We start from the raw sequence: 20,962 nt of genomic DNA on the forward strand, positions 1-20,962 counted from the left end.
CATTCTGGTGTGATTGCTCAGCTCCGTCGACTAGTAAGGAACTTTTTATGGAGTGGCAGAGACGGGACTATTGATACTCGTGCTAGAGTTCGCTGGTCCACGATCATTCGTCCTAGGTCAGAGGGAGGCCTTGGCATCATTGATCCAGAGTTACAGAGCCGCGCACTTCTTACCAAGCTTATTGTTCGGGGTCTTTTTCCTGGCCAAGAACCTTGGAAGATGCTTCTTCAGGCTGCTCTTTGCACAGTGACTCCACGACTTGGCACTAGAGACGGTCATACTTGGCATTCAGGGTATCGTTTTCTCTTTACGGATGCTCCCTTGTCTTCTTCCACCCTCTCACCCTTTCTCCGATCGCTCCTTCAGATTTGGGTTTCCATGAGACGGACTATCGTACGCTCACCTTCCTTATGTCGTGAGGAGATTGAGCGCCAGCCTCTCATTTGGAATGCTACAGTTCTTGATTCTTCGGTTCATCCACCTCGTCAGCTTGGAGAGAGGACTCACATTGATTGGGCTGCTTGGGATTCTGGCCCTGCAGCCTCTATGCGGTTGTTTTATGAGACACGTATGTTGGATGCAGATTTTGTGACAGAACATTATGACATTGGTCGCGGGGTGCCAGGCAGACTGCTTGAGATCGATTCACAGTGGGATGCAGTCATGCGCGGCACGCTTCAGATGCCTCCTCATTGTGGCTGGGAAGGCCTCTTTGACCGCAACACTCTCTTATTAGTTCGTTTGGACACCATGCTATTCACAGTTGATACTGACAACTCTCCGGGGATTCATGCTCGATTGACATACTCTGCCACTTCTCCACTACTTATCTCCTCCGGCGCTCGATGGGAGGCCATTTGAGTAGTTGGCTCACGCGGAAAGCGTCGTTGTGTTGATCCCCGTTTTGCTTCCGCTGATGCTGCACTTTGGAGGCTTTGGGTGTGGGAGGGTCGTGCCCTATCGCAGCTTTACTGGGACCCAGGAGAGTGGCATTGGCCTCACTCAGATCCCACAGGGGCACCCGTATCTTTCTTTGAGTACACTGTCCGGATTGGAAGATTAGCATTGATGAGACAGCAACCTCAGCAGCCCACTCGAATGCGTTTCTGGTTACATTCAGGTAGGGCTGCCCCTCCAAGCTAGTTGGCTCATGGCAAAAGCACTGGCAAGAAATCTCTGAGCTGTAGATGAGTGTCGTGCCCCCCGAGCGGGAGGTGGGTATGAGATGGGCCAGGAGACGAGGCTGCGAGTCAAGTGAGGGAGATGGGAGGGGCGGGAGGGGAGGGGGAGGTGGAGGCGGGGTGGTGGAATCGGCAGGCAAGGGAGGAGGGGGAGTTGGTGGTGGCGAGGTTGAGGTGGAAGGAGTCTCCTCAAGGACGTCGTGCTGTAGAGGATCGAATTGGTTCTCTGTAGGAACCCAATGCTGAGGTCGGCCACGAGGGGGGCCTGTGTAGTGAGCGTATTCTTGGCAGCGACAGCCATGCACCTGCTATTAGTCATCAGCTGATTGAACACCCGCCTCTAAAGAGGTGCCAGCCTGTGCACCCTGAGTCTGTCTGTTGTGCTTGGCTAGCCTTGGTAGGGTGAGTCTGTTGTGCGTGTCCGGTTCTCCTGCGTGGACAGGCCTTCGCAAGATGGCCCATCTGTCTGTATATGAAGCACTGGTTCGGGAGTACCGTATACTCTACGCTCTGGAGGAACCATCCACCGCTCACCCTAGGTAGTAGGACTATCTTCGGGAGAGTAGCTGTCCCGAACCAAAACGCGTATTGTAGGTATTGCCTTGGCAGCGACTGAAGTTGCCGTGTGCGGGTATCCAGATGGTCTCGATCTGGAATCAATCTTGGATAACAGTGGGAGGTACTCTCTCCTTAGGGTAGGGAAACAGATCGAATGGGAGGTACTCTCTCCTTAGAGCAGGGGAGGGCTGGGGGAGGGGGGCCTGAGGGCTGGGGGAGCGAGCAAGATCCACATGCATAATATACCGATATATCTGCCCATCTGAAAACTTAATATTGTTTTGCCATCTTTGCTTGCTGTGAGAATTGACTCCCTGGAAGAAGACAGGGAATCTGCACAAATAATGCATAACCTCCCTGAGTTTTGAGAAGTATTTGAAGAGGAGTCTTACTAAGTATTAGAACAAGCTAGGTCATCGTAAAACATGCCTAAATATGGTTCTAATTAGAGTGGGCGAATTCAAAAGTTTAGCTTATAGTTTTCCACTAACATATGAGGTTATAATACATCTAATATACATAGTTTCTTTAGTCTACTGTTCCGGCCCCCCTCCCGTTCCCGTCCCATTTTGCACCCTCCTGCTCCCATTCCGGGCAACTTTGGCTAGCAGTAGACCAGGTTGAACTAGTAGTGGTCTAGCAATAGGCTAGTGTAAACGATCTTTAGACATAGGCTAGCAGCAAAGCTTCTTGGACTAGTGCTATATTAGACTGGGAATAGACCAGTTTTGACTAGCAATAGAGCCTCTTGGACTTGCCTTAGATCTGACTAGCTTGGACAAGGACTAGACTAGTCCTAGCTTAGGATGGCGACCATGCTAGCTTGGACTAGTATGGCGACCATGCAAACCAACTGCGTGCCAGACTTCTCTTAAGGTCCCATTAAGAGTTCAATCCAGTTGGCAGCACTGCGTCGCAATCCATAAATGTTGGATTTAAGAGAAAGAGGTAGACAGTTAATTTTTCTTTTTCAAGAACTCAAAGAAAGCCATGAGACCAAGGCTTCAGCAATGTCTGGGGTTGAGGAGCTGCAATGTGCTTTAAGAGATTCAGAGGTGTGCAACATAGTTTTTCATACTCATGTGTTAGGCATACCATACATTCACACTTGTATGATATTTGTATGATATGATAAAACATACTTACCTTGCATTATGTACAAGACAAATAAATAAAAAATTAATGTTAAAGTTTTAACCTGGGCAAATAGCCAGAGCGATAATGAGTTAATTTTTTTATGTAGTGGCTAACCAGTTGTTTAATTTACATAGTCCTCATATGTCCTCACATGCAGCATTTTATTCTTGGTCCGGTATGGTAAGGCTCGTATGGAATCTCTTGGGGATCTGAACTATCCATTTCTATACTTCCTTACCTGTATGTGTTTTCTGTATGGAAGAACAATATTGTGCACTTTGTCAATCATCTGGGGTTTGTGGCAATTGCTAGCCAGAAATACCAGCGACCCAACTTGACGTGTGGGTCACGTTAGGGTACACTTCTCATGTACATCTACCTTTTTTACTCTGGCGAAGCTATGCATGGGCTTGCTCCACGCGTGTAGGGTGCATGGGGACTGACTCCATTTAGGCTGCTTTGCACAGCATAGGACGCAGGGCGGCTCCCTCCCAGAACTCTTCCCAGCGTTCAGTATATAGGAAATCTGTCTTTTTAGGTCTCTCACATGGAGTCATTGTGTGCCGCTATGATTTTCTTAGAAACAAATTGCATCATTGTTAGCGATGTGATTATTTTTCACACGTGTGCAGGTGAAAGAGTTCTTGACTTTTCCAACCTGGATGAGAAGTCTATGGGGATGTTCTGGGTGATGTCACTCACTATGAGTCAACCTGTGTGTGAGGCTATGATGTCTTGGATGAAGACCAATGGCATAGTAGAAATATTACTTTCAGGAAGCTTAAGTCAGTCAAGTGACAGATTGCTTGCTGTTCAAGAGACACGACCTTTGTCTATGACTCTATTATCAGGCTTGTCTTTACATGTTAGCACACGTTTCCTTGGTCAAATCGAAGATCAAATATTTGGCAGCCAGGTAATGTACACCTTACAGTTTTTAAATTTTTTTTTTCAAATGCCAGTCATGCAATAAAAGTGTAATTTTGAGTGCTAAGATGCCATACACCTTGTCAAGTGTTCTTGGCATGTACATTGAGAGCTGAATAACATCCACTCAAGCTAACAGTAATAGCTAGAATGCTTGCCATGTGAAATTGAAGTTTGACTACAAAGTACATGAATTTTTCAACCAAAGGGCAGCCATCATAGTGTTGTGGGAGATAAAATCCAAGGACATCTGGTAAGTGGTGCGTAAGTAATTTGAATGCTGCAAGCACTGGCGAAAGGATGTCAACAAGAGATCTGAAAAGGCATCTCTGAAGACCAACCAGTTCAGCCTTTACAGTGGAATCGTGAGCAAAGCCCATGGTTTTCTCAATTTTCTTCATCTAAGTATGGCAGCACTGGTTAAGGCACTTAAAAGGCATCTCTGAAAGACCAGCTATATCAATCTTTACAGAGGAAGCCTTGCATGAAAGAATGAAATCGTTTTGAGACCATCATTTTGCTTAAGAAATCCATATTACTGTGCAGGGCATAGTATATTGAAGCTTGCATTAAACAGCTTCCTGTGTTGCTACTTTTGACAGGTGGAAGTTCCTGTTCCAAACTGTCAGGTTTGTGACGTGTCAACCAGAAAGATTGCAGAGGTTTTGTGAAACAATTGGACCTTCAGTTTGTCTTGCCAACTTGTGTATCTAATGAGTGTGCAAGATGAGGGAGTGTTCATGCATGTTGACTTTGTTGCCCCCGCTCCGTGTGGCAGTAGTTGTAAAAGATATGCAGCTCGACTCAAGGTCGTATCGTATCATCATAAGACATCGTCATTCGCCAAAGTAGATTACCTCTTGCCTTCAAAAGGCAGCCCCAATCTTGACACAACTCCTCAGTAAAAATCAGCAGCACTCCTCCGATTTCTACCTGCCAAAAAACGCAGGTTCTCAAGGTCCTCTCTTGAAGCAAAAATACTGGTCCAAGGGTGGTTTCAACGATAAAAATGCAGCCAGAAGTCGCCCTCTTACTGGCTGAAGAAAGCAGACACAATCACCCGGTCACACGCTCTGGATTTGCTAGAGAGAATTGAAATGACATAATAACGTCTTCAAAAGGCCAAAATGACCTATGAGACCGATCCGTTACAAACTGTGCATCTGATACCATGTCTGGGTACAAAAAAAGAGATACAAAAATGAATCTAGAAGTGCTACTAGCTTAAACTGTGTGGGGTATCTGTGACCACTGATACAATGGGTGCCCAATACTAGAGGCTGATATAATGGGTGATGCATCCATCCTCATCTGTACTCTAGATGTCGAGATAGTAATGCTTGAATCCTCTGATGTAGTCTCTGTCGATGTTGTGAAGCTCCTCTCTTAAGTGGTGGGCGTCTCGATCTCCCTAGCTCCAATGCTCCGTCAATACAGTACCGGGGGTGTGAGCATGAACTGAGCTTTGCAGTGGTGGCTGCTCCTCTACCTGTTCCAATGTCTAGTGTGAAGAAACCCGTAATCTGTCTCTGTCGAGATCTCCTTAGTAAACTATCTCTGTGTCTGTGTAACTCAAGTAGATACAGTCCAAGACATCTCTGGTCATGATAGCCTATGGCTTTGGAGAAGTGTCCAAAGCCCTCTCTGAGTAGACAGTGGAAGCGACCCTGTAACGTGTATGTAATACACTGTGCATTGACATATAGAATGCATCTCTGTGTGTGGCTCTATATGGAATGGGGGGCATATCCTGATAGTTGCTAGTATCCCTCTCAATCTACCAATTTCAATCTCAAGCTGGTGTGAAGATGTCTGTATCTGACTAATGTCACACCGTAACCCATGAGATAGATGTGTATCCATACAGCTGGGTCGAATCACAAACTCATCCCCTGTGAGTTGCAGAAGATGCTCTCTATAGAAAGCCATCTCCCAACTCTATGTTGGCTCTATCCATGTCCTCTTGGTGTCCATCTGGGTCAGGTCTTGGCGAATAAGTCTAGTAATCTCCACCCATGTAAGAGACAACGATGGTGCATCAAGGGAGTACTGGAAGAGGGGCAAGCTGTCCATGCTATCTGGAACCATGATGACATCTGTGCATATGTCATGAGGACATGGCAACTGCTAACCTTAGTTGTTGGTTTCTTTCAATTGATTTTTGTTTTATTTTTGAGACCCTCTTTTTTAAGTTGCAAATGGTCGGATATTGTATGACCAATGTGAACGGTAGTTTCAACCGCAGACGGAAAGTTGGTCAGCACTGGAATTCGTATAGTAAGAGGATGTCTAGGCTCAACGCAAGATCATGTAGGTCCCCCCGTCGCAGTTAGCAAGTTGGTGGATACTAGGAAGTGAACTCAATAAAGGCATAAAGTCGAGGTGGGATCACCAACTGAAAGTATCCGATAGTTGGGTCACATTGCACTTTTGGATGCAGTTCCAATGAGGATAGATGGTCAGATGACCAATGGGAGCCCAACGGAAGCATCTCCTAAAAGTTAGGGAACTGCTATTTTGGGCCGTGAAATGTGTTCGCGTCATTACCTTCGGAATGACAAGGGGAACATTTTATAACTCTGCCGCGAAGTCAACTAGGCAACCAGTCGGGAGATTTTTAGGCGGCAATCCCAAAACAGGAAATGGCTTGTAATCGCGCCAAGTGGCACTTTTTCATGCACTTGCCTCACAAAGGAAAAAGGGTGCTGAATTTTATGCTGGGAGAGGCCTCATTTGCATTTTGTCATAGGTTAAGAGCTATGGAGTGCTTTCTTTCCCTCTCATGTACAATGTGGTGCTAGAAGTGATGCCTTGCACACTACACACTGCTCTCTCTTTCCACTACGTGCAGTTATGTGATGCCCCACAAGCGGGCTCTTCATTTGACTAATGTACAGCTGTGTGGTTTCATGCTATTGTGCTGAGACAAGAGCCTCCTTGAGCAGGAACAAGGGTAGCTAGCTGCTACTCCAAAGCAGGCACCAGTGAGGGTCATAACCTCACCGTAAAAGTGCGTTTTTACTGTTGTGTATGTGCTGTAAATTGACTGTTTTTCAGCCATACAGAGGCCAGAACCATTGGGAATCGTGCCCCATTGGTAGAGACCAGCTAGGGGATTGTTTGGGGCCTGAAAACAGGGCAAAAACCAGTAAATACAGCGTGCTGAATTTATTGTTTTTTGGGCAGAAATCAGAGGGTATACGCTAGTGGAAGTGAGTTCTAGCAGGGGAATTGGTTTTGCGCAAGTTTTGGGGCTGTTATGTGCCGAAATTTGGCCAAAAATGGTAGTATCTAGCAGGATACAAGGGCGCCAAATTTGGGGCCTATAGGTTGTCGGCGTCTACTCGGAGCATTCTAGCTACGGTGTGTGTATTTAAGTGTTAATTCCCATCGTAGATTTCCTTTGCACGTTCTCTCTGTGTATGTCTAAAGTAAAGAATTTCGGGTGAAAGCCAACGCCTACCGCCCTACGGGCCGGTTTCAAGGTTCTGTTGCCGGGACCTCAATCACTTGTTCCTCAAAGAGTGAGCCTCGGTTGTTTTGGGTAAAGACACAGAGCACAAGAACACGGGATTACACTATGGCCGACAAAGGAAGGGCATTATGGAAGAGGGTTCCTCTTCAAAGGACAGACAGGAAATCCATATGGTTTTTAAGACTGGCGAGAGCTCATGGCCACGTCAGTCTGTACCTCCTGTCGATGTGAATGTCCCTCTAGTAGGTACAGGGCTTTATGATTGGGCAACTTGAGGATGATGCGTTCAAGACTCAGTTAGTTGCCGCGGTGAATGTCTTTTCTCATATGGTGCAGAATCCAAGGTTTATGGAGTTCTTGCAAGCGCCACCAGTGCAACAACAAAATAGGCAACCTACACCGCGTACGGAGCTTATTGAAGCTCAAGCCCAAATACTTCATGCGACTCAGCATGATAGGGAACACTCGCATGTTGCGGAGTTAGGGGCTCCAAAACAGGTTCCTCCCGTGCTTGGACAGGTGGCTAGAACGCCTTTTCCACAGGTTATGCCATTTCAGTCCGCCACCTTTCAGAGCCCATATGCTGTCTTGAATGGACTGGGAACTAGATACCAGGCTATGCACCCAGTGTTTCCACCATCCACGGTACATCATGGGTATTTTAGGGGTGGATCAGTGTTCCAAAGTATGGCTGGTTATGCGCCTAGAAGTCAGCCGTACATACTAGGAACAGTGTTTGGGGGTATGCAAGGCATGATGCCAAACCCCATGTATGGTAGCATCGGCATGCAGCAGGGTTTTTAGTGCAACCAGGGCCAGTTTGGGGTGCCACCGGGTCATTTTGGCATGGCTGGTTTTTCTGGACAGTAGCCAGATATCGCACCTCTGACGCAAAATGTTAATGGCCAAGATGTGCCAATCATGCCTACTACAGTGCCCATGTTGCAGACTATTCCCTATGACAATTTGGGGGCAGTGGAGAAGCCGAAAGCTTACAAAGAAGGTGGTGCAGCTGTAAAGCTCAGCACTTTCAGTGGCTTCAAGGATAAAGCAAAGGCTCTCACTTTCCTCCAGCAGTTTGATGCAGCTTATGTAGGAGGGAATTTTACACAGGCCTCTAAGGTGAGGAAAGCTCCCACTTTCTTAAAGGACAGTGTGCTTAAATGGTGGACGACATTGTTAATGCAAGGACAGGCACCCGCCACTTGGGTTTACTTCAAGCAAATGTTTGCATTTGCTTGGCTGTCAAATGAATTTGAAGCCGAAAGCTGACGTAGCAAATGGCTGTACGGATTTCTGCTTTTTGTGTTGACTGCTGACGTAGCAGCTGTATGGATTTTTGTAAATTACGTTGGCAGCGTTTTGGCATTGCTTTTGGACCAGAAGCTTTTTGAGTTTGAAGGATTTTCATGTAAAGTTGCTTATGGGGCCTAGGGCCTCTAAATATGAGGCTAGGGCTCATTCTCTGGCATGCTTCCTGGAGAAGGTGCAGTGTCTGGAGTACCGGTTTGTACTATGTTGATGCAATATAAAGAAATACCGAAAGGGGCACCAAGGTTTGGTGCCAATACTCTCTGGGGTGGAATTCCGCCACTCCGTGTCGCGTGTATTGAAGTGCTAAAAGTCTATTCAGTCTGTTCTTTTCTATTGGCACGTGGTGCCCGTCTTGTGACAGCACCTCACCCTTAAAGGGTTTCAACAGACTCACATGAAATGCATTGTGAATCTTCCAAGTATCTGGCAACTTAAGTCTGAGGATACATCATTTATCTTTCCTTTAATTTGGAAAGGGCCATAATATCTCATGCAAAGCTTTGGAAAAAGACGCTCCTTTCTCTTTCGTTTCCTTAGGCGTGCCTTCTCAAAACATAAAAGCACCCAATCATCTTCCTTCAACCTCAAGTCGTGTCGGTGTCAATCCGCTGCCTTCTTGTGTCGTGCTTGAGACTTCTCTAGAGCCTCTCGAATCTTGGCAAAAGCAGTGTCCAAATCCCTCCTATACTGATCGGCTTCAAAAATCTTGTTTTTTAGTGCTAAGAAAGGGAGGGACCTTCTTAGCACCTTCAATTACCTCAAATGGTGCCTTCCCTGTCTCGCAGAGTGAACCGTGTTATTGTCGGCAAATTCCACCAAAGGTAAATATTTTTCCCATTGAGTCTTCTGATCAGAGATGTAAGACTTCAATAAATCCAAAACCACTGAATTGGCTGTCTCAGATTGCTTATCTGTCTGTGGGTAGAATGATGACAAGAACTGCAACCGCGTGTCAATGTTCTTCCAAATAGCCTTCCAAAACAAACTCGTGAATTGGGGATCTCCGTCTGAGACTATAGTCTCAGGCCTGCCATGTAACCGAAATATCTGAGCAATGAAAAGTCTCGCTAAATGGTTCGGCTTGACTGTTTTCTTTACTGAAATGAAATGAGCTTGCTTGCTAATCTCTCAATGATAGTCCAAATGCCATCGTGCCCATTTTGTGTCTTCGGGAGATCAAAGATGAAATTCATAGCAATGCGTTCCTAGGGGCGGGTGGGAATGGGTAAAGGTTGTAGTAGTCCTTGTGCCTTATGCTTGTCAAACTTGACCTTTTGGCATACTAAACAACTGCGAACAAAGTTGTCTACATCCTTTTTGAGGCTCGGCCAATAGAAGTAATGCTCCAAGATAATTCTAGCAAGAACACCATGTGCTTGAAGCTCGCTCGCTGGTGCTGATCAGCCAAGTGTGCGCATCCCCCCCCCAAACCCCTCTGCTGGCGCGTTGCGGCCCCTGTCGCCAGCCTCTCGCCCACTACGTCCGCCATTAGCCCTTCCTCTCAACGCGCAACCCTTGCTGCCCATTATCCACACGCTATCCCTGTCGCTCCCAGCCCGCCATGCGCTACCCGCTGACCCCCCACTCGGCTCCCAGCCCGCCACAAGCTCGCTCACTGACCCCCCCTTCGTTCATTGCCCCCCCCCCCCCTTCCTTTCGTTCAATGCCATCCTCCCCCTGAAGGCTTCTTTCAACCTGCTCGGACAGTTCTGGATTCTTGACATTACTCGTCGGGGTTTTTGCAAAGGAACGTCTTCTTTCACTCCTTTTGCGCCACAGCAGCAGACACAGATGGAGGCTCATGCTCCACCCCAGAGGGACTCGCAAGAAGCCCCATCGCTCGACCTTGCAGAGCCCACCATCTGACTTGTTCTTTTGTCGCTAGAGCAAGCGAGCCTCGCAGCAGAGGTGGAACGTCTTTAGGCGACTTCCGTCATCTGCAAGATTCTCGGCACTAGACCCAGGAGAGGAGAGCTTCGCGATCTTCTCCAGGCCCGCCTTCTCGGAGAGGTGGGCAAGATCTTGGATGTTCAGTTCCTCGGATGTGGCTACTATCAGATAGAGTTCGAGACTTCCAAGATGGCGTCCAAGGTCATCGCGATGAGCTCCTTGGCCTTCCGAGCAGTTCGAGCCCACTTTCGACAGTGGAGGCATGGTTTTGATCTAGCTACAGATGTTCTGGTAGAGGAGGTAGACCTTCCCATCTTCGTCTGCTTTCTCGGTTTGAGGAGGGAGTACCTGCCTCTCTTGTCCAGGATAGGCTCAGATATTGGGACTGTCCTGGAGACACCTCGCACGGCAGCCTCTGTAGCTGCCAAGGCGGCCGGCATCCCCGCAGTACGTGTTCTGGTTCAGGACACCCACACTCTTCCGAAGGTCATCCTACTACCTCGGGTGAGTGGGGGATTGGTGTCGTCAGAGTGTGGAGTATTCGGGCCTACCGACTCAGTGTTTCATTTGCAGACAGATGGGCAGCCGCCTTTTTTGGTGGAGACTTCTCCCTTTGCAGCAGCCCTAGAGGTTTAACTAGCTTTGACATTCGCACACGCTGGGACTTATTCAACTACAGCTTCACTCGGTTTCTGGGTGACTCTTCTCCAGACCTGGAGGAGCCTAGCTTTCGAGTCCACGTCCTCATTCTTGCAGCTAGAGATAGTGAGGCTTTGGACACAGCGGTGGGTTTCTCCTTTCCCCTGTGTGGTAGGGATCTCACAGAGTGGACCCAGCACACAGTCCTTGATTGGCTCCAGCTTCAGGCTACTGAGTTTCTCACACCACACAGGGGACTTACAGGTGATAGATCTGGTGGAGACACTTTGGCCTCTTGCCAAGTTCAGCTTGACGCCTCCGGATGCAGCGGGTTGCAGGCACATTGTGGTGCATTTGTTTGCTGTCACTCAAAGCCCTCCTTGTTATGTATTTATGCATAAGGATTCTTGGACAGAGGATGTAGCCCTTCGGGCTGCACGCTCGGCTTGGGCTTGGGCGGGACAATCACTTCTTTCGCGCTTGTCTAGAGGTTGTTCGGATGCGGATTACTCCCCTTCCAAACCAGCCTCAAAGATAGTGAGGTTGGCTGTTGCAGCAGCATTTGTTTTCTCTCATTGACTCCGTGACGATCATCTCATGGAATGTGCAGGGTTTAGGAGGGCCCCAGTTTGAGCATCTAAGGGGTCGGCTGCGTCAGGAGCTTCAGAGATGCCTGGTGGGTGGTGAGATTGACATTCTTATGCTACAGGAGCATCATCTTTGTGAGAGCCGCATTCGACAGTGTGGTCAGATTTGCGTGGTCGCTATGTGACGTTTTGGTCAGCTACATTTGGACCTGGAGGCATCCAAGGTGGGGTTCGTATGACTATTGCGGATTCTTTGCAGCAGACCATTGTGGGCAGAGGGATTATTGTGCCAGGCAGGGCTCAGTGGATTACTATGCAGGTTTAGGGTTGCCTCATGGGCTTCCTGAACATCTACGTACCCAATGTAGCGAGTGCACGTGAAGAGTTTTGGGCTCACATTGTAGAGTCTCTGCCGCAGGCAGAGCAATGGTGCATTGGGGGTGACTTCAACATGTTGGAGCACCCCTCTGACAGGATTGGAGGTAGCCATACTACTGTGCGTGGAGTTGAGTTGGCAACTTGAGAGAGGTTATGTATGACTGCGGGTTTCAGATGTATGGCAGCATTCTAGCTTTGTGAGGCCACCTGACAGCGTGGCCTTCTCTCGTTCGGACCGTAGAGTGGGAGGGGTGAATCTATCTCAGATAGATCGCTTCTACACTAGTGACCACTTCTGTGACTTGGGTCGGTCAGTTTGTATTCTGCCTGGGACTTCTTTTTCGGACCATGCACCAGTGATCCTCACAGTGACAAATAGACAGAGTAGGGGGAGCACGATGCTTCGCATCCCTGAGAGGGTCTTGCTGGACTCTACGCTTAGAGAGCGAGTGGTGGCTCTTTGGAGAGAGGGCTTAGACTTGCAGGACTCTCCCACTAACAAAGTGGCCTCTGGACTTGCTTAGCTTAGTCGGCTATTTCTCCAAGAGTCTACGGCCAGCCTGGCTGCAGCGAGAGAGGAGGAGCAGTGTCTTCGACGAGGTGGTACTTCCGTGCAGAGGATGCAGGAGCAACATCCAGACAGTGCTTGGTTGGAGGAGCAGTTACAACCGGCTCTCCAGGAGTTTTCTTTTCATTGTCAGGCATCTCAGTGGACCCAGGTGGGTGACAGAGTGACACGGGCTTTCTTTGAGACAGTGGGGCCCCGACACGCGCATGCCAGGGTCAGCCAGTTGAGGAGGCCTGACGGGTCAGTTGCTTCAAAGCTAGAGGACATGCGTGCAGTTGCCAGAGACTTTTATCGTGACTTGCTGTCAGCAGAGCCTCTGTCAAAGCGTCAGGATGCATGCAGAGAGCAGGTGTGGGCACAGATGCCTTGTCTTGTGACTGAGGAGATGCGCCAGAGTCTTGAGCTGCCTCTACAGCTAGAGGAGCTCCATGTGGCCCTCAGAGCACTTCCGCATGGTAGCTGTCCAGGTGAGGATGGTCGGACTCTTAGCTTTTTCTTAGAGTACTGGGACGTGCTTGGCTCAGATCTCTGCAACGCTTTTTAGTACATCCTACACACAGGAGAGATGCCCGACAGCATGAGTGAGGGCTTGATCTACCTCATTTCCAAGGAGGGTGGCTCCTTCAATGAGATTCGACAGTGTCGGCCCATCACCATCCTCAACTCAACCTACAAAATTCTTGCCAAGGCTCTGAGTTTGAGGATTCAGCCACCTCTAGAGAGCATCATACATGGGACACAGATAGGTTTTGTCAAGGAGTGTAGTATCCTTGACAACATCTTTACTTTCTGGGAGGCGTCTACCCTCGCGCGCATCCATGGTGAGGATCTAGTGATACTTCTTTTCGATTTTGAGAAGGCCTACAACAGAGTTGACTCGGACTTTTTGGAGGGCACTCTACACAGGATGGGCTTCTCAGATGCCTGGATCAGAGGTATGTTAGCTCTCTACAGACGGGCACACAGTCAAGTACTTTTCTCAGGTGGTAGAGGAGATCGTTTCATGCTCACACGTTCGGTCAAACATGGCTGCCCTCTTGCCCCCTTCCTCTTTTTGTTCTATGCTGAGGCGATGAGCACGTTTTTGGTTTCACAGCATGTTGGTCTACGTGGCTTAGTTGTCCCTATTCAGAGAGATGAGCTTCTGGATGCTGAGTTTGCTGAGACTCAGCCTTGTACTTGGAGGGCCAGGAGGCCAACCTTCATAGGTGTGAGCAAGATCTTGAGACCTTTTGTTGTGCATCAGGCGCACTGATCAACTGGAGAAAGACAGTGGCTTTCTTGGTCGGTAGTGCTCCTACGCCTGATTGGCTGCCAGGGGAGGGTTTCAGATGGATTCCCCTGGGGGCTTTTGTTCGGTACCTGGGTTGTCAGGTTGGCTTGGACTTGTCTCCCGAGCAACAAATTCCTCCCCTCCTCCTGTCCATCAAGAGAAAGTTGTTACATTGGATCTCCACACGACTTTCTCAAGTAGGCAGAGTTGTAGTGGCCAACCAGGTGTTGTTGGCTACTATGTGGTACATCACTTCTTGTTGGATCTTTTCGAGTTCTTGCATCAGCGAGGTAGAGAGGCTGATCAGGAAATTCCTTTGGTCAGGACATGACACTCAGATAGCGTGGGCCAAAGTTGCCTGGCAGGTCATCACTCTTCCTTGTTCTCACGGAGGGTTGGGGATCATAGACCCAACGCAACAGCGTAGAGCCCTTCTTGGGAAGTTTGTTGTCAGAGGATTACTTCCAGGGGAGGAGCTCTGGAAGGAGTTTTTGCTTCAGCGGCTTAGTGCTAGAGTGCCTCGGGCTGGATGCCCCTGGCGACCTTCTACTAAATGGATTTTCACAGAGATGCGTAGAGTTGGCCTGAGCACGAGACTGGAGGACCGTTTTGCTGTGAGTCTGCTCCGTTCCCGGGAGCAGCTGCGGATAGGCATAAAGCAGCATCAGCCTACTTGCACGGAGGAGTGCCTGACACAGCCCTTGGTTTGGAACCCCATGGTTAGCACTCAGAGAGGCCACTTGGTTGGTAGTAGGTCTCATGTTTCTTGGGGTCCCATGGCAGAGGGTCCAGCACGCACTTTAGGTGACTGGCTAGTTTTCAGGCTTGTTCTTGTCTGCAAGTTGTCTCCCAATTTGTGGTATAGACTGCCCAGGGGCCTGATGTGTCTCAGAATAGAAGATGATGTCCCTCTCAATTAAACTATCCCCCTTCTTTTGTGTTTTCGTGATTACATCTACCCACGATGATGTCTTCGCCTCATGCTGCTTCTTTGATCTTCTGCACTTGTTCTTTGATGACTTTGAGTTCCTTTATCATCGAGGGTTGGATTTCTCGTTCTTCAAGTCTACTCCCCGCTCTAGTTCCCGCAAGCTCTTGCTTGAGGGCTGAGACTTCTTCTCGGAGCGCTTGGACTTCTACCTGAAAGTCTTCTTTCTCCTTTTTCCATTGCTTGACCTCGTTGAAGACCATTTGGATTAGGTTGGCCTTTTCTTTCCATCATCCTTCCATCTCCGTTTTTCATTCTTTCATCACTTTCTCCACTTGTGTTATTCTCTTGTTCGTGACCATGAATGTTGCCTTCGTTACCGTCGAAGGAGACTTGCACATGGATGAGTTGCCCATGGTCTCCACACACACACACACACACACACACACACACACACAGAGAGAGAGAGAGAGAGAGAGAGAGAGAGAGAGAGACTCTAAAACAACCAAAAGATACAAGAAACCCTAAAAAACAGCAAGAAACGATTGTGAAACTCTAAAAAACAGAGCAAATCCGCTTCAAAACCCTAGAAAACAGTTAAACACGTATTTGAAACCCTAAAAAACAGCAAAAAACTGAAACCCTAAAAACAATGCGTGAGAGAGAGAGAGAGAGAGAGAGATAAAATGAAATGTTATATTAAATGTCTTCAAAAGGCCAAAATGACCTATGAGACCAAATTGATACAATCCTTGTGAATCGAATCCAATCTCTGGGTACAAAAATAAAATGAAGTAAAGTGAATACCCGAGGATGCCCGGCATTCGGCGTTGTCCGAGAAAGTATTACATCGGTCGCTGAAGAGCTTTGTCAATGTCCGCCTCTGTAAATAGTCGTACTGGGCGTCTCCCATATCATGCTAGAATAGTCCTGATCCTCTGGTGAAGCCTCCATCGATGTCGTGGTTGCCCTCGTAGACGTGGGCGCCTTGCTCTGAGTGGCTGTCACCAGTGTGTGACTACTATCTATCCTTTTTGTTGATTTCTTTCTTATTATCTATTTACTTTCACTTTTTGGAAACACCCCTCGGGAAATCTAACTGCCCTGCATTGCATAGCTAGCGTGGAACTGTCCAGAGGGAGTCCAGGCCTGAGGGCAAGAGAGCACTAAGGTTGGACAAGGACTATGGTTAGCCAAGTGGGGTCATTGACTAGCCAAAGTGGAATCCTTTGCTACAGAGGCTACATTTCAGTTCTGGATGTGGCCGCAGTGTACAAAGAGGGTCGGATGACCTAGAAAGATACAATGGCAGCATCTCCTAAAATTTAGGGAACTGCTATTTTGGGACCTGAAAATGTGTTGGTGTCATTACCTCCGGAATGACAAGGGGAACATTCTCTTACTCTGCCGTGAAGTCAACTGGGCAACCGGTTGGGAGATTTTTAGGCGGCAACCCCGAAACAGGAAAATGCTTATAAATGTGCCAAGTGGCACCTTCTGGTGCACTTGCCTCATGCAACAAGAAGTGGCGCTGAATTTTAAGCTGGGAGAGGCTCATTTGCAGTTTTTGTCACAGGTTAAGAGCTATGGAGTGCTTGCTTTCCCTCTTATGCACAGTGCGGTGCCAGGAGTGATGCCCTGCACGCTACGCACTGCCCTCTCTCTCCCCTTTGGCAGTATGTTATGCCCCTCTAGTGGGCTCTTCATTTGACCAATGTACAGTTGTGTGGGTTCATGTGCGATTGCCGAGGCAAGAGCCTCTTGCACAGGTACTGGATTAGCTAGCGGCTAATCCCCCCGCAGGTACAGGTGAATTCGGAGAGGTTTCACGCCAGAAATCTCGTCCGATTCAAAGGGCAAGTAGCCCTACAGGTGCGGGAGCTCGAGGACTTGCTAAGGATGCGACCGGCACGCGAAACGGAGCCCGAAACAGTAAATTACAGCCTGCTGTGTATTTTTGCAGGTTTAGGGTTTTGGCCCTAAACGGACCCTAATACCCCCAGGAGGTTCGGGGACGCAAGGGGACCGCTGTACAGGCGATCTGGCGCATTTTCAGGGCTGAAAACAGAGAATTCAGCGTGCTGCAGATTCTCGCCAAGTTTTGCAAAGTGCCCGTATGCGTCGGGAAAGTCGGCCAATGCGTGGGAATACTGAGTGTGAAGGGTTCTAGTACAGTTATGCTGCTGAAATCAAGCCAGAACAGTCAAAATTCAGCCAAGGTTGTACGGGGCAGCTTGGAAAGAACCACATCGTATATTCCCTCTTTTAAACAATAAAGAAATACCGAAAGGGGCGCCTAAGTTAGGGGCCAATCTGGTGTCCGTCTACTCATACAGGTGCAATCCAGCAGCCTGTATCCCTCTCCCCTTTGTTGTGTCTTGAAAGTACAGGTAAAATAGACGACTAGTAATGGGTGAAAGCTAAATCAAGGTTTAAAGTAAAGTCTACCGTCCTTTTTGGATTGAACAGGCCGGTTACAGTGGCTGTGTCCACTAATATACCTTTGGTATAAGTGGGCTTTGAAGTCTGCTCTGAGGCATGTTCATCTGGCTGCGGAGTCCCTGCTCTAAAGAAGTCAGTGATCTCCCTCTATAAATGTCTCCCACTACGTGGTCTCCTCAAGAGACTCTCCCTGTGTCCACGCAGGTCTAGCTAAAACAACCCGAGGCATCTCTGATCTTGATATCTCATGACTCTAGCCAACGGTCCAAAGCCCTCTCTGAACAGACAGTGAAAGCGGCCTCGTATCTCATAGTATACCGGACAGTGACAAATGTGATGTAACTCTGTCTCTGGCTCTGTATGACACAATTGGCATATCCTGGCTTCTGCTCGTACTCTCCTAAATATGCCAGTCTCAATCTCTAGCTGATGCAATGACGTGCGCATCTGACCAATAGCACATTGTATCCCATAGGATAAATGAGTGTTCATATAGGCCGGTCTGATCACATATCCATCTTCAGTTAGTTGGAGAAGATGCTCTCTAGAGAAACCCATCTTCGTGCCCCAACTCTTGTACCGGCTGTATCCATGTGCTTCTGGTATCTAGCTGAATCAAATCCTGACGTATACGTCTAGTGATCTTTGTCCGTGTAAGAGAAAGGGAGGGTGCATCCAAGGAGTACTTGAATGGGGGCAGTCTATCCATGTTGAAGCCATGTGACTGAAACCATGATTTCATCTACCCATACCAGAATGTTGTCCCCCCTGTAGCGCTAGCTGTCGGGATGACTGAAGGGCTAGCTGAGCATATTTGTCTCTGGGAGGTCCCATAAATGATGCATGAAGGAAATTGATCTAGTAAAGGCCTCAACTGCGAGAGGGGGGCCAGCTAGCTCGGCTCGAATAATCTCATGTGGCACTGAGGCCTTAGCCTGAATTAGCCGAGAGATCATAGAGACTAAAGGCCTCTCCATAGATCTCCATCCATCAGTGCTACCAGATCTTCCATGGTGGTCTACTGAGGGTCCCCAAATCTAAGCCTCGTAAAGCATAGTTGAAGCCACTAGAGTGTCAAAAAGCCACAGCTTTGTTTGAGGTTCCTGAAACTGAACCTGCGAACACATCTTCTCCAATCCTCCCAAGGCTGCATAAGCTCTTGTCAATCTAGTCTCTGCTACTCTCCTGAATGAAAACACCGGTCCACTGAAGACTGCCCCAAGACACGTGTATGCATCTGTATACTCCACTGTCTCCTGGCCATATGTAAAAGTGGGTGCTGACCTCCTGGCCCACTCTGGTGTGGTGTTACACCATAACCTTGGTTTTCCTCAGGTTAACAAACAATCCACTATCGTGGGCAAATGTGTACAAAATATCTAAATGACGTTGCATTCCCTCCGGGGAGTCAGAAATCAACACGATATCATCATCATATAACAACCATCCCTCTCAATGTAGTCAGCAATCTCATCCACATACATGCCAAATGGTGTAGGAGATAGCGGGAAACCCTGTTTCACCCCGATAGTGGAGTGAACCAAATCAGAAATCCCCTCTAGAGTGCGTACATGCCCCACTAATGAATTGTATAGAGCACTGATCCCCCATATCAACTCTTTGGGTACCCCCATCTCCTGGAGTCTGTGCATCAATCTAGCTCTAGGCACTGTATCGAAAGCTTTGCGGAAGTCCACAAAGCAACAATAGAGCCGTCTCCCACGTGATCTACCTCCTCAATAATGGCTTCGATTGTCAGGATATGATCAAGAGTAGAGAAACCTCTCATGAAACCGCCTGTCCTGCTGCCTGTACACCCCCTCTCTCTGCCCATCTACTCAACTGCTGCTCAAGGATGGATGCATACAACCGTGCCAATGTGTGTCCAATCATGATAGTGCGGTAATTCCTAGGCTCCATAGGGTCTCCTGACTTGAAGATAGGTACGATAGTGGACAAACTCCAAGTATCAGGTAGGCCCTTGCTCACGGCGCGGTTGAACATCACTGCTAGAAGCTCTACAAGCAGATCTTTCGCATGTATAAAATGCTCTGCTACCAAAGGCCCTACAGGTGCTAACAAGAGAAGCTACAAGGGTCTGCACAATCTGCCAAAGTGGGGATGTCCCCCCTTACCCTATGTTGGGGGCTACAATATCTGCTGGCCCCAACCAAATACCCCACAGCCCAGTAAATGTGGGAATATAAAGGGTCACATCAGATGAATAGGGTTCCCACTATAAATGATCCACAAGTGGCCAACCTGGACAAAATCTGGGAATTCCTAGCCTAGTAGAGCCCCACAAGTCCAGACACTGCCACAAAGAAGGCCTCTCACTAGATCTAGACCGGAAACCCAGGAGATGACCTCCAAAACTCTTAACATCCTAGGCACCCCCCCCTTGTATCTTAGTTGCACCGTCCATGGTCTGGAGCTGAGCGTGTTTCCACAGGCTAGGAGTTCATTTTGATTGTTTTCCTTCAGTTTCAATTTTTGATCGAGGGCACTCCTTGGAAGCCACTTTTGAAGGTGTTAGGTGAGATTTTGAGAAAGTTTTAAATGTAGAAAATACTGAGTGTACCAAGTATGTGTTGGATAGAACATGTGTCTCATGTCGTCTCTCTTTCTCTCTACTGGATCCATTGTTTCAGTTCAGTCTATGTTTATGTTGTTGTGCACTACTGCTAGCACACTCTTTTCTCCTCTTTGAATGAGATTTCAATCATAATTGCGGTCGTCATTAACAAGACAATAGTTAGCCCCTTCATGTATAATATTAGACTAAAACTAAGATATCCTCGTAAACATTTTCAGTAACCAATAATGGGCACGCACTTTTTTTTGTAAATCTGCTTTGTTTAATTTACAAGTGGCAAACCTCAAAGCGAGGAAAACCCACGAAAAGAAAGGGATACAAAACGTAGAGCACTACAATAATGGGCACCCACACACACACACGCACCCATGCACGTACATTAACCTCATTGACGATGGAGATTTTGACATTCGGTTCATTCATCAGTGCCGCAGCTGGAAATCTCAGCAGGTATTGAATTTGTGAGTTGGGCTCTTGCTCTGCCTAATTTCTTTGTTCGTGCCTTAGCAGGTTTTGCCTAGTATTGCAATGATGGAGACATATGCACGGCTACTGCTTATTGCTCCATTAACTCTCTTTCGCTCTCATGTAACTGTAAGTTGTACTCCTTAAAGACAGGTTTAATTTTTACTCCGATATCCTTTGAACTTTCTTGTTTTGAGATTCAAACACCCAAAGAGGAAATCGCCAAAGAGCACTTTGTTTTTGACAGGGTATGATGAACAAGTACCAACAATCAATAGGAAAATCAGGGATTGCTATATCAATCTTAGAGCTGTTGAACTATCGGCTTTTACCCTTGTATAGGTACTTTTTATAGTAATCCTCTTGCTGGGAGTTTCTTGAAGTATCTCTGAATCATAAAAGTGCACACTGCATAGATAGTTTGGTGCACTTAAAAATGGATTTAGGAAATGTATGCAAAGAGCAGCAAAACTTACCAAGAACTTTAATTACTATTGTGAAGCACGAGTACCAATGTTTGAATAATGCTGAAGTACTAACATGTATGGATCTATCTATCTTATAGATACATATTACATGTGTGTGTGTGTGTGTGTGTGTGTGT

General features: G+C 47.7%; 1 protein-coding gene across 2 annotated transcripts in view; it reads left to right on the forward strand.

Moving 5' to 3' along the window:
• LOC147453828 (mediator of RNA polymerase II transcription subunit) overlaps positions 1–20,962 on the forward strand; it is a 61,665-nt gene that overhangs the window by 12,360 nt on the left and 28,343 nt on the right. For both annotated transcript variants that reach the window (XM_086515910.1, XM_086515912.1), the window contains exons 2-4: positions 3,509–3,792; positions 20,404–20,487; positions 20,606–20,700. In XM_086515910.1, the coding sequence (XP_086372036.1) occupies positions 3,509–3,792; positions 20,404–20,487; positions 20,606–20,700 (463 nt within the window). The remainder of the gene's footprint in view (positions 1–3,508; positions 3,793–20,403; positions 20,488–20,605; positions 20,701–20,962) is intronic.

Source organism: Adiantum capillus-veneris, chromosome 7 (assembly GCF_014529385.1).
Source record: "Adiantum capillus-veneris isolate H3 chromosome 7, ASM1452938v2, whole genome shotgun sequence".
Classification (NCBI taxonomy): domain Eukaryota; kingdom Viridiplantae; phylum Streptophyta; class Polypodiopsida; order Polypodiales; family Pteridaceae; genus Adiantum; species Adiantum capillus-veneris.